This window comes from Mustelus asterias, chromosome 4 (assembly GCF_964213995.1).
Source record: "Mustelus asterias chromosome 4, sMusAst1.hap1.1, whole genome shotgun sequence".
NCBI classification, from domain to species: domain Eukaryota; kingdom Metazoa; phylum Chordata; class Chondrichthyes; order Carcharhiniformes; family Triakidae; genus Mustelus; species Mustelus asterias.
In genome coordinates, this window is record NC_135804.1 from 31,131,096 (window position 1) to 31,144,952 (window position 13,857).

A 13,857-nucleotide genomic window follows, 5' to 3' on the forward strand; every position below is an offset into this window, starting at 1 on the left:
GCTGGGTGATTATATCAAAATCTTGTGTAAACAAACCCACAAACCATCCATTGCTAATGTCAAGAATTTTCATCATGCTTTTGTATAAACATTGTGAGGTTAGTGTATCTTTAAGAAATGTTATTTTTAAATCATGATCTCTGGAGTTCTCACAGCTTCAGTTGTTTTCTCATTATGGCACTGGTTTGTCTGGAGGAGTTTTTTTTGCTACTTAAGTGGGTGTTTGTTTATTTTCACCGGGATGTTTATGACTGCACTTAGAGGAGAAAAACTGGTTGGCAGGTAAGGTGGCAGGAGTTCTTTCGTTTTTAGTTTGAGCTGCTGTTTAATTTGGTTTTAGAAGGCACATTAAGCTGGAAAGAAGTGTTTGCCTCTGTCTATTTTTATTTGGAAATTCTGCTGGTTATCTGAAAACCAGGTCTTGCCTCTCTGAAGGGGAGAATCTGCTGTTGGTGGCTTGACCAGAGTCTCTCCCTGGGGTAATGGGAAGCTGTTCTGACCTGAAACTGTTCTGAGTCTATCAAGAGAACTGCAGAATTCATCCAAAGAACTCAATTGCAGTATCGTGTGAGCATTAGTCTTTGCTGTGTCGAACCCGTTTAAAGAGTTTTATTTAGGGGATTGGTTTGATTGGAACATCTTAGATATATTTGTTAAGGGTTATAATTATCGTGGTTTTGTTTTTGTTCGTAATTGATAAAAGTTATTGCTAATTTTCTTTCCATACATACTCTTAAATAAACTTTGTTTGATAAAAGCTCCCTAGTGGGTCATTTGAATCATACCTGAAGTGAAACATATGATGCTTATCCTAGCCAAATTCAAGATACAAAACTTATGATCCGGGGGGCTCCATAAAACACTTTGGATTTTCTGACCTGAACAATAACAACATTTACTCCTGCAAGTTGCTCGGTCAGAATTTCCATTCGTATTATATAAAGCGCAATAACAGGCCATTCAGTCGACTAGTCCATGCCGACATTCATGTTCTACTTGAGCTACCACCAGTCTATATTTATCAGCGTAACTACCTAATTTCCTTCTCCCCCAAATGCTTATCTAGCTCCGCCCCCTTTAAATGCATCGAGATTATTTGCCTCAACCACTCCTTGTGAAAATAAGTTCCACATTCTCACCACATCTTTGAGTAAAGAAATTTCTTCTAAATCCCCTATTTGATTTCTTGTAGCTATCTTATGTCAAAAGTTTTGGTCTTCCCGACAATTGGAAAAAGTCTGTTGCACTCTGTCACGGGGGTTACCAAACTGGGGTCTGCTGGTTTGAACACACAAAATTTAAAAAGAGTGAGAAAAATCAAATGGGCCAGAGTAGGACCCCTTGGAGCACAGGATGCTGAAAGGCTGACTAGTCTGGGGCGATTTGGGGGTGTGGGTGTTCAGCCTTGCGAAAGGAGCAAGAAGAGCAGGTGTTCAAGCTTTGGTAAAGGAGTGGAGGGTGGGAGAGGAGGGCGGGGATGTTGGTTGCAGGCCTCAGAGACAGAGAAAGAGGAAGTGAGTGTGTTTGTGTATGTGAGGCTGTGTGTGTGAATGTGAGAGAGGCGGGTGAGGGTGAATGTGAGAGGGGGTGTGAGAGGTATATCTGAATGTGAGAGAGAGGAAGATGCATATGTCTGATATTAGAATCAGCTTTCCAGCATTATTCCTCTCATTAAAAATGACAAAGGGAAAGAGTTACATTTTTAATCAAAGAATTTTACTTATTACTAGATTAATATATGCCTAGATATAGCTAAAAAAGACGTGTTTACAGAAGTGTAAACATTTGTGTTCGCACAGAAATGTTTCGCTGCTTGAAAATTGATGTCTTGCCCATCTTGGGCATGATCTTCACACCCGAAAAAAGTGTCTGGTAAGATGGGAACCGGCAGGAAAATGGGCGCATTTCTCATTATTTGCTTCTCATGCGATCTTACAACCTCACCCGGCCAATCAATGGGCGCAACGAGGTCATAAGATCGTGCCCAATGATTTTCCATTTTCTCCTGTGATGTTTTAAAAAAAATTTACTCCATCCTTAAAGTTACACAGCCAATGTTAACTTAAAACCAGGCAAACCCAAGTCCATTCTTTGCTTGCTCCCAAAACCAAATTTAAATTCCAGTTGAATCCAATTCATGGGAGAGACAAACAAGATCCAAGCTGACAAGATAAGATATTGCAGCCCATCTTGGGCTTGATCTTAGCCAAAAGGTCAAGAAGCGATATTAGTTTCTCGGCAGATGTTGCTGATAGGTACAGCATTTCCAGTACCTGAAGAAGTATTTCATTTCAGTATTGAGCCTTTTTTTAATATTGTTATTCCATCCAAAAAAAATCAAATTGAACCCAATTCATGGTCCCCACAAGATGAACAAACAAGATCCAAACTGACAAGATAAGGCATTGCAGCCCATCTTGGGCTTCATCTTTGATTTGATTTATTATTGTCACATATATTGGTATGCAGCGAGAAGTATTGTTCCTTGAGCACTATACAGACAAAACATACCGTTCATAGAGTACAACACCAGGTTAAAGTCCAACAGGTTTATATGGTAGCACAAGCTTTCGGAGTGCTGCTCCTTCATCAGGTGAGTGAAGAGTTGGGTTCACAAACAGGGCATATATAGGCACAGATTCAATTTACAAGATAATGGTTGGAATGCGAGTCTTAACAGTTAATCAGGTCTTTATAGGTACAGATAATGTGAGTGGAGAGAGGGTTAAGTACAGGTTAAAGAGGTGTAAATTGTCTCAAGCTGGGACAGTTAGTGAGATTTTGTAAGCCCAGGCATGTTGTGGATGTTACAGATAGTGTGACATGAACCCAAGATTCTGGTTGAGGCCGTCCTCATGTGTGCGGAACTTGGCTATCAGTTTTTGCTCTGAGTTTCTGCATTGTCATGTGTCGCAAAGATCAGAGGCTGAATGCCCTTGACTGCTGAAGTGTTCCCCGACAGGAAGGGAACACTCCTGCCTGGTGATTGTCGAGTGGTGTCCATTCATTCGTTGTTGTAGCGTCTGCATGGTCTCGCCAATGTACCATGCCTCGGGACATCCTTTCCTGATGACGAGGTAGATAACGTTGGCCGAGTTGCAAGAGTATGTACCGTGTACCTAGTGGATGGTGTTCTCACATGAGATGGCGGCATCCGTGTCGATGATCCAGCACATCTTGCAGAGGTTGCGTGGTGTCATGGTCACTGTTCTCTGAAGGCTGAGTAGTTTGCCGCGGACAATGGTCTGTTTGAGGTTGCACGGTTGTTTGAAGGCAAGTAGTGGGGGTATGGGGATGGCCTTGGCAAGATGTTTGTCTTCATCAATAACATGTTGAAGGCTCCGGAGAAGATGTCGTAGCTTCTCCGTTCTGGGGAAGTACTGGATGACGAAAGGTACTCTGTCCGTCATGTCCCGTGTTTGTCTTCGGAGGAGGTCGGTGCGGTTTTTTTGCTGTGGCATGTTGGAACTGTTGATCGATGAGTCGAGTGCCGTATCCTGTTCTTATGAGGGCGTCATTCAGCGTCTGGAGGTGTCTGTTGCGATCCTCCTCCTCTGAGCAGATCCTGTATATATGGTAGTGCTTGTTTGGAGGGGATGGCTTCTTTAACGTGTTTAGGGTGGAAGCTGGAGAAGTGGAGCATAGTGAGGTTATCCGTGGGCTTGCGGTACAGTGAGGTGACTGTCCTTGATGGAGATGCATGTGTCCAAGAATGCAACTGATTCTGGAGAGTAGTCCGTGGTGAGTCTGATGGTGGATGGTGCTTAACCCTCTCTCCACAACGACGGCATTGCTGCAACTGCCTCAGTACTCAACACCGACAACTACCAATCTCCAGATGCAATTCTACAACTCATCTGCTTCATCCTGGACCACAATGTCTTCACCTTCAACAACCAGTTCTTCATCCAGACACATAGAACAGCCATGGGGACCAAATTTGCATCTCAGTATGCCAACATCTTCCTGCACATGTTTGAACAAGACCTCTTCACCACACAGGACCTTCAACTGATGCTATACACTAAATATATCGATGACATTTTCTTCCTTTGGACTCAGTGAACAATCATTGAAACAACTATATGATGACATCAACAAGTTCCATCCTACCATCAGACTCAACATGGACTACTCTCCAGAATCGGTTGCATTCTTGGACACATGCATCTCCATCAAGGACGGTCACCTCAGCATTTTCCCTCTACCGCAAGCCCATAGATAACATCACGATGCTCCACTTCTCTAGCTTCCACCCTAAACATATTAAAGAAGCCATCCCCTACACGCAAGCCCTCCGTATACACAGGATCTGCTCAGATGAGGAGGATCACAACAGACACCTGCAGACGCTGAAAGACACCCTCATAAGAACAGGATATGGCGCTTGACTCATCAATCGACAGTTCCGACGCGCCACAGCAAAAGAAACCGCACCGACCTCCTCTGAAGACAAACATGGGACACGGCGGACAGAGTACCTTTCATCGTCCAGTACTTCCCCGGAGCGGAGAAGCTATGACATCTTCTGCGGAGCCTTCAACATGTCATTGATGAAGATGAACATCTCGCCAAGGCCATCCCCACACCCCCACTACTTGCCATCAAACAATTGCACAACCTCAAACAGACCATTGTCCGCAGCAAACTACCCAGCCTTCAGAACAGTGACCACGACACCACACAACCCTGCCACAGCAACCTCTGCAAGACGTGTCGGATCATCAACATGGATGCCATCATCTCATGTGAGAACACCATCCACCAGGTACACTGTACATAATCTTGCGACTCGGCCAACATTGTCTACCTGATACGCTGCAGGCAAGGGTGTCCTGAGGCATGGTACATTGGCGAGACCATGCAGAAGCTACGACATGGATGAATGGAATCACTAGGCAGGAGTGTTCCCTTCCTGTCGGGGAACACTTCAGCAGTCACGGGCATTCAGCCTCTGATCTTTAGCTAAGCGTTCTCCAAGGTGGCCTTCACGACAACACAGAAACTCCGAGCAGAAACTGATAGCCAAGTTCCGCACACGAGGACAGCCTCAACCAGGATCTTGGGTTCATGTCACACTATCTGTAACCCCCACAACATGCCTGGGCTTGCAAAATCTCTCTAACTGTCCTGGCTTGAGACAATTTACACCTCTTTAACTAGTGCTTAACCCTCTCTCCACTCACATTATCTGTACCTATAAAGACCTGATTACCTGTAAAGACTCGCATTCCAACCATTATCTTGTAAATTGAATCTGTGCCTATATATGCCCTGTTTGTGAACCCAACTCTTCACTCACATGAAGGAGCAACACTCCGAAAGCTTTGCTACCAAATAAACCTGTTGGACTTTAACCTGGTATTGCGAGACTTCTTACTGTGCCAACCCCAGTCCAATGCCGGCATCTCCACGTCATTGAGTACATAGGGGAGAAGGAAAAGAGAGGGTGCAGAATATAGTGTTACAGTCATAGCCAGGGTATAGAGAAAGATCAACTTAATATAAGGTAGGTCCATTCAAAGGTCTGATGGCAGCAGGGAAGAAGCTGCTTTTTTGACAAATTGCATCAGGCAATGCCTTGGTTGAACCTCATCAACTACTCTGATCGTTGACTTTACCCTGGCCTGTGACTCACGCAATGGTCAGAGTGGGTGCCGGTTAGTTCAGTTGACTAATTGACAAGCATGTGAATCAGATTAGCGCCAACAGCACAGGGTTTGTTCCTCTTTCAGGCTGAGGTAGATTTGGAGCCTGTCTCCTTGCCCTACCCGTGGTAAAATTCACGGCACTTTGCTATGATTGGGCAAATAATCACCAAGGATCTGCCTTCAGGCAGCAAACTTGAAGAATAGTCAGAACCAGTAAGATTGCTTCTGACTTCTCGCAACTCTCCTTCCTGATCTAGAACAAACATATCTGACAACTAACCAACGTCCATTCATTACCGAGCAATGGAAAAAAAACAAGTTTAATAAGACTTAATTCCGTTGGCTATCAAAATTGGCATTTATTAGAAATACTGTACAGTACATTTTAACTCCATCTGTACCATAGCGACAATATGCAGTTTACTACAAAATACTGATTCACAATTAAAACATTGCTTGCTCTATTAAAACACTTTAATTGATACACTGGAATGATTGTTTTACCAGTCATAAAGAGGAGCAAGGTACACAAACACTAGATACAACGCTGCTTCACCTGCCAATAAAATGTTCATCGCTGTAGAAAGCACTAGATCGATAAATACTGTAACACTGATGGGACTGTAACCATTTCTCCAAAACAAATTAAACTGCAATGTAAACATGGACCAGCAGTTTACACAGTTAGTAGCCTTTAGAAAAATGCCTTTAGAAAAATGCTATCCAATTCATAAAAAAGTAAACCAGATTAATCTATAGGTCCTGCATTTCAAAAATAAACAAATGCCCCAAATTAATTCCTTGGGCAAAATTAAAGCGGATGTGAACATTGAGGTATTAAGCAAATTTCACGACACACACAGCTAGAGCAATGGCAAATATTAACACTGCAGCGAACATCGCTCCAGCAAAGACCTTACTGGTGTCACACAGTTTTTTGTTGCCATCATCGTGCACGGATATCATGCCAAGCGATGAAGCTCCGGCGGGTGGCTCAGGATCAGCTGCTTGTTTCGCTTCCACTGTCCATTGAAGTACGTTCACTTTCATCTCCATCTCATATATCATTTCCTTGACTTCATTGATATCTTGTTCCAACTCGTTCAGATCGACAGTGTCTATGTCGTTGCACTCATCATACTTCATATTCTGAACGTTCATGGCACGGGCAGCCACGGCAGATGTTCGCCCAATCATCCCAGTCTGGATGAGGTGTTTTGTGGGAACATTCAATGGAAACTCCTGACCCAGATCCAAAGCTCTTCTCATGTCGTTCTCCAGGATCTCCATACAAGTCGAAAATATCACCCACAGCCGTTCGAATTCAGCTCGATCATCCTTGCTGATAGATCTGTCCTTTAAAATAGTTGTTAGCTTGATTTTGTTGGCAATTGCCAACACCTGCGCTTTTTGCCTGGTTTTCTTCAGCTCTTCGCGTAAATTCTGAGAGTCTGATGTCCCGCCAGCGCAGATAACCAAATGTCGATAGCAGGCAGACACTTTGTTTAAGGCGTCCAAAAGCGTCTTACATTCGTCTTTCACCATTTCAGTACTGTGCGATCCCCGAGGATACGTTTGTCATAAACGGTTATTGCGGACGGATTTAGTACTGTAACAGTTCTAAAGAGAAACCATCGAAGTCAAAACTCGAAATTATCCAACTTGATTCAATAATTTTACCACAGCTACTCATTCATTCATAATGCTTATCTGACTTTATTTGTCCTCTTTCTTGCCTTCTGATCATTTGGTACCAACTTTCCAAGTTATTGTACCTGAGCACAACCGTGATTGCAAAACTGTTTCAACCATATCGCCTCGTGTAATAGTACAAAAACATCATTATTCTTGAGAGAGTCAGTGCATGGCTTCATCGTCAAATGCACACACATTCTCAAAGGTCTGCCTGCAGGCTAAATACCAAAATATAAAAAGCACCTTAACGCATCACGTGCTCGCTCTTAAACCAGGAAGTGAAACCCGTTTCCAAATGTTTTCATTCTGCTACATCTGCTGCTCAGAGCTCCCGCCTATTGGCTGAGAAGCCACCAGTGGAAGGCGAAGTGGGGATGTGATTGGTCAAGAGGCTTGTCAGTGACACGAATGGCAACATTGTTTCCGCTGTCAGAGAGACGCGGCGAAGCGGTGCGGAAAAGTTCAGCGCTCAAGTGCGGGTGAAATGACGGTGCGTGTGGCCCTTTGGTGAGTCTGACCCTGCTTCATGTCCGGGACCACCAGAAGAGTCGCGTTACGTGTTCAAGTTGCTGGGCCAGGTTTGCGTTGGCTAAACAGATTTCTCTTTGCGGGGCCTGCCTCCCTTTCGTCTATTTGTGGTGGTGGCGGCATCACCAGCGTTTATATATATTTTGCTTTAATAGAGTAAAAAATGTGGCGTCAGCGGGGGAAATCCAGATTATATCCATGTGTGTGATGTAGTTCAAACTTTAACTGAGAAGATTAGCTCTCTAATTCGAATAAATAATAGGTCTTTAATGGCGCTTTAATGGGCACATTATCAGTAAATTATGTCGACTGCCAATTTATTAAGCGCAACAAAGCTCATTTAATTTGGAAACTCACAAGGGGAGTTTCCAGTTACAGTGGAGAAAGACCACTCATGATCTGACAAACGGAAGCTGAATCGATTGAGAGCAGACACGTAAGCATACGTTGAAATTATTTTAAAAAAAATATTATCGGTTAGGTAATAGAAAGTGACACAACTAGCACAGGCAGTATGAAATCTTTTCTCTGATCTGAACTGTTAAAGTTGACTCAATGGCAGTAAGCTCACCGGTGTTAGAAGATGGTCATGGGTTCATGATCCACTTCAGAGACTTCATATAATCTTGGCTGACACTGAAGCAAAGGTGGCTTTAGAGGTGATCTTGTAGAGGTCTATAAAATAATGAGGGGCATTGAATAGCTAGATAGTCAACGTCTTTTCCCAAAGGTAAGAGAGTCTAAAACTAGATGGCATAGATTTAAGGTGAGAGGGGAGAGATACAAAAAGGTCCAAAGGGGCAATTTTTTCACACAGGGTGATGAATGTCTGGAACAAGCTGCCAGAGGTGGTAGTCGAGGTGGGTACAATTTTGTCTTTTAAAAAGCATTTAGATAGTTACATGGGTAAAATGGGTATAGAGGGATATGGGCCAAACATGGGCAATTGGGACGAGTTTAGTGGTTTAAAAAAAAAGGGCGGCATAGACAAGTTGGCCAAAGGGCCTGTTTCCACCTGTAGGTCTCTATGACTCTATTAGGTGCCAACTTTCAAATAAGACATGAAATTGATGTTCTACATGCCCCCTGAGGTGGATGGGAAAAGTCCTATGATAATAATTGAAAGAACAGTGTTCTGGCCAATATTTATTCTTCACTGGACAAACGGATTTATTTTTTGGTTTATTTTATAGCCTGTGCGGGAATCTTGCTGCGTACACATTTGCTATCGCATAATACCATGATGGTAATTGACTGCACATCCAAAATACTTAATTGACTATGAAGTGTTTAAACAATTGTCTTAGATTTAAATTGGAAACTTTTTTACATCCAAATTGTGTAACTTGAAGTGGTGATCCGCTGTATTCACTTATGCTTTACATTTGTTTGGTACCTGGATTTGTCAAAAGATATACTTATCTTAAGGATGCATTATGCCACCACATTTTTCTGAAGTACCTATAATCCAAAATGTGGTGGAGGAGAAGACAAGTTTCCCCTAGAGGCTACAGTGTGTAGGTTGTTTGGAACGTTCTAGTTATGTTGGGTATTTATTGTACTAGTTCATGATTTTTCTCATGAAACCAGCCATTTTTTGGTTTTTGGCATATAAACTGGTAACTGAGTGGATAGCCTCAACTTTGGTGACAAAGAAATGCATAAGCACATGACAATTCGGGAAGATGACGGATAGAGGTAGTTTGTAATGCACAAAGGGCCTTTGAGTTTCCTGTGCCCTCTCAAATAATCCCCAAATAATGAGATGATATTGGTAGAGAAGGAGAGCAGATTTTTTTAAGTGATTGGGTCAGACCAGGTAGTGGGCAACCAGAATAATCATGAACCTGAAGCATTCAGATTTACAGATATGCAGAACTCAGATCCATGGCTGCGAAGATGTTTTTAGTGGTGTTGAAGGATATAAGGTTTGGAAGATAAGTGACAGCTCTTGTGAGGTTGAGGACACTGAAAGCATAGTCAGGAGAGTGGCAGAGTCTCTTGACTATTCTCCACCCTAATCCTGGACTTGCTATACTCCATTTGGCTTCATCCAGCTCTTACCATGGAAATGCCTGCTGCTTCCTTGATCCCCACCTGAATCAGCACCTCAATCCTCAACTATCCTCCTTCACCAATGCTTACCTCTCTCCTCAGTCATTGTTTCCATATCTTCCTCCTCTCCCACCTCTTTTAAAACTGTGGTTGTTACTTTTAAACAGAAAACTTCTGGCCCTTGCATTCACTTTGACTACAAAGCCCTAATCTTCCATGTGTTTAGCTCCATTAATGTTTTACAGTTCACACTTGTTGTTGAGAGTTTGATAAAAGTTCTGATTGTACAGCTATTTAAGGAGAAAATATAGATGAAACATTTTGATCCCATTGAGCAATTCATGATGTATAGAATGCATTAACAATGCTTCCCATTGCTGTGGTAGAAATGTAGTATCCTGGTTAGGCAGATATTGGATTGTACTCAAGTGTTTAAATGAGTGGGCAATTCCATGCCTTGCCTCAATTTCCTGCCCTAAAAGTGTTTGTGGCAAAGGAATTATCTGTTGTTGGCTAATTGACATGAGTTAGAATGCTTTTTTTGGAAAATTGCAGCAAAATGCAAATCAGTATCCTTTCGGCAGCATATAATGTGCCAGACAATGTTTTTGCTGAGCTGCTATCTATTCAGAAGCTTTTCATCCCACTGGGTGTTGCAAGCTCATAGGAAAGTGAGAACCTAGCAGTAGCAAATTGTATACTTTTGTTGGGAGACATTTTGTAATTTGTTCTATAACAACTTTTTGAGTTCTTTTCTAATTTTGCCAGTGTGGTGCACCTTATCCTTTTAGTACTACTAAATTGATAGCTGTTGTATTATTGTCAGCCCTTCTATTTAATGTATTCATGAACACTTTATTTAAATATTTCTTGCACAGTTGAAATTTCCAGCAGAAAGTGTTTGGGTGTCCATGGCTATGTACGATGAAGATATTTCAAGAAACCCTTTCTACTTAGCACTACAGAAGCAAAAGCCTGATATGTCCAATCGTGTAGCAGAACTGCATGGGATTGTGAGTATCTCATTAGTGTTTTTGTAAAGAGGCTTGAAATGATTTGCATTTGTTTTGTTTCTTTGTATTCAAGATGATGAATTTTCTATGCTAGGATTAGAATATTTCCAATTTTGTCTCAGTGCTCTTGTTAAGCTCTCTGGTCTGTATGTGCTTCAACTTGGCCTGCCACACCAATGTGAATTTCCAACTTCCCACTCATGGCATCCTTGCTCCACACTGCTGATTTGATGTCAGTTGGTATGAATTAGTTAACAGTTTGATTTCTTGGCCTATTCCATATTAAGAACCAGGTTGTTACTGCACAAACATGTTTTCATCCTTGCATAGCCATTAGAGGCTTTGACTGTGTGGAGTTTGCACATTCTCCCCGTGTCTGGATGGGTTTCCACCGGATGCTCCGGTTTCCTCCCACAGTTCAAAGATGTGCGGGTTAGATTGATTGGCCATGATAAATTGCCCCGAGTGTCAGGGGGATTTGCAGGGTAAATATGTGGGGTTATGGGAATAAGGCCTGGGTGGGATTGTGATCGGTGCAGACCCGACAGGCCGAGTGGCCTCCTTCTGCACATAGAATCCCTACAGTGCAGAAGGAGGCCATTCGACCCATTGAGTCTGCACTGACCACAATCCCACCCAGGCCCTACCCCCATATCCCTACATATTTACCCACTAATCCCTCTAACCTACGCATCTCAGGACACTAAGGGCAATTTTTAGCATGCCCAATCAACCTAACCCGCACATCTATGGACTGTGGGAGGAAACCGGAGCACCTGGAGGAAACCCACACAGACACGCGGAGAATGTGCAAACTCCACACAGACTGTAGGGATTCTATGACTTTAATATTAATGCAACAAACAATGAATTGGGATGGGAGGGGTGAGACATTTGAAAATGGGGAATGTGTCCACAAGCTGTTATGTATGCACCCAGGGTGGGGTTTGGGTTGTGCAAGTGACCACGATTGAGAGGCGGCATGCTTCATTAAAATATGCAAATCAATCTCCCACAGTGGGATTGGGAGCCTGATATAAATTTAACAGCTACTGTGTGAGTTTCCCAGTATTTGGGAATCCCAGAAGTGAGAAGAAGGCAGGTGCTGTTGACTAGAGAAATGAAATTCCTTTTATAGCATTCCTCGAGGACCAGATGGAGCAGGAATGCCACTCCCGTGATACAGAATGCCCACCATCCCAATATCTCAATCTCACTTCCATGTACCGTCCATTTGCCCAAACATTCCCCAAGAACTTGAGTACATTTTATATATCTCCCTGTGGACCAGGTACTGCTTTCCAATTTGCCTTGGCGGTGACCTCAAGTCCCCTCTATACATCTATTCTGCGATTGAACGTCCCTGAAATCACAATCTCTTGCCTGCCTCACATTCATGATTGCCAGTTGCCTCCTGCAGCTGATTTTTTCAGCTCGTAGACATGTCAGTTTGGTCAAATGATGGAAGAGAAATGAGAGAAAAATTATAATGAGGTTCCGTGGTCAAAATCAGGAATACTATACCTTGACTTTGCCTGATTTTCCCCACACTAGAGTTCCTCTGCATCCTCCCCACCTGCCTGTAAATATCAGGGCCTTTAATTCCATCAGTCTGAGCAGGATTTAACCTAGGGTACAAAGGTATAACATTTATAGGAAAACAAGGGAAAAGCCACCAGGATTCCCCACCCTTCCATAGCGTCCCCCACGTCACCACCTCCTCTGATATTAGCTCTCCTGGAGCAGGCAAAAAAGAATGAGGAAATCTGAAACCAATTGGGAGAAACTAGTCAGGTTTTCAACAAACCAGTGAGACTCAGAGTTTACTACTGCCCACAATTTATCAGAAACTCAGCTGACTAGAAACATAACCAATATTACTGGAAATATCTTCTTTGAGGAACTTGACCAGTTCCTTATAAAAAGGACCTAACAATTCTGCACTCACCACTTCTCTCAGCAGTTTGTTTCGGTAAGACAAAGTGTTAAACATTTATTTCTGCACTGTTTTACAAACATGATTTCCATTCATGCCATCTCCATTTACTGTAAATAATTTGCCTAACTGGATAATAAACAATCTCTTAATCACATTTAAAAAAAACTGTAGTCATATCCTTGCTATCCCTCTTTCTTCATAAAAGCAAATTACTGTGGATGCTGGAATCTGAAACCAAAAGAGAAAATGCTGGAAAATCTCAGTAGGTCTGGCAGCATCTGTAAGGAAAGAAATGAGCTAACGTTTCGAGTCCAGATGACCCTTTATCAAAGCCCTTTGTCAAGCGTTGACAAAAGGTCATCTGGGCTCAATGTCAGCTCTTTTCTCTCCTTAAAGATGCTGCCAGACCTGCTGAGATTTTCCAGCATTTTCTCTTTTGGTTTCAGATTCCTTTTTTCTTCAACCAAAATACATGTTATTGGAAACTATCCCTTGAACATATAGCTGTAAAATTTGATAAATGCTGGTTCAACCAGTGATGCCCACATCCCATGAATGAATAAAACAATACCCTACCTGCACTATGAGAATCTTTTGTTGCATGACAATGGACAGAAGACTAGAAATTTCAAATTTGCTGATGACACCACTGTAGTGGGTTGGATCTCAAACAATGACGAGACGGAGCACAGGGAGGAGAGACAGAGAATCTGGTGAAATGGTGCGATGACAATCTCTCCCTCAATGTCAGTAAAATGAAGGAGGTAGTCATCGACTTCAGGAAATGTCAGGAAGACATGCCCCTGTCTACATCAAAAGTGATGAAGTGGAGATGATTGAAAGCTTCACGTTTTGAGGTGTTCGGATCACCAACAAAATGTCTTAGTCCCTCTACGCCAATGCTATAGTTAAGAAAACTCCACCAATGCCTCTACTTTCTCAGGAGGCTAAGGAAATTTGGCATGTCCACTACAAC

The 13,857-nt window shown here is 42.6% G+C and overlaps 2 protein-coding genes across 5 annotated transcripts in view; one reads left to right on the forward strand and one right to left on the reverse strand.

Moving 5' to 3' along the window:
- Window positions 1-5,985: 5,985 nt before the first annotated feature.
- Window positions 5,986-7,549, reverse strand: LOC144492590 (regulator of G-protein signaling 9-binding protein-like). Its single transcript, XM_078210769.1, has one exon. It carries the CDS (start codon window positions 7,194-7,196, stop codon window positions 6,489-6,491), a length of 708 nt encoding a protein of 235 aa, XP_078066895.1. The 5' UTR covers window positions 7,197-7,549; the 3' UTR covers window positions 5,986-6,488.
- Window positions 7,550-7,744: 195 nt separating this feature from the next.
- Window positions 7,745-13,857, forward strand: part of ankrd27 (ankyrin repeat domain 27 (VPS9 domain)) — an 85,533-nt gene continuing 79,420 nt past the window's right edge. The window contains exons 1-2 of one of the 4 annotated variants that reach the window (XM_078210765.1): window positions 7,745-7,853; window positions 10,808-10,942. In XM_078210765.1, coding sequence (XP_078066891.1) covers window positions 10,841-10,942 — 102 coding nt within the window. In that variant the 5' untranslated portion in view covers window positions 7,745-7,853; window positions 10,808-10,840. Of the gene's footprint in view, window positions 7,925-8,189; window positions 8,311-10,807; window positions 10,943-13,857 lie in introns of those variants that run through there. The other 3 variants (XM_078210768.1, XM_078210766.1, XM_078210767.1) reach the window with 3 other exon arrangements.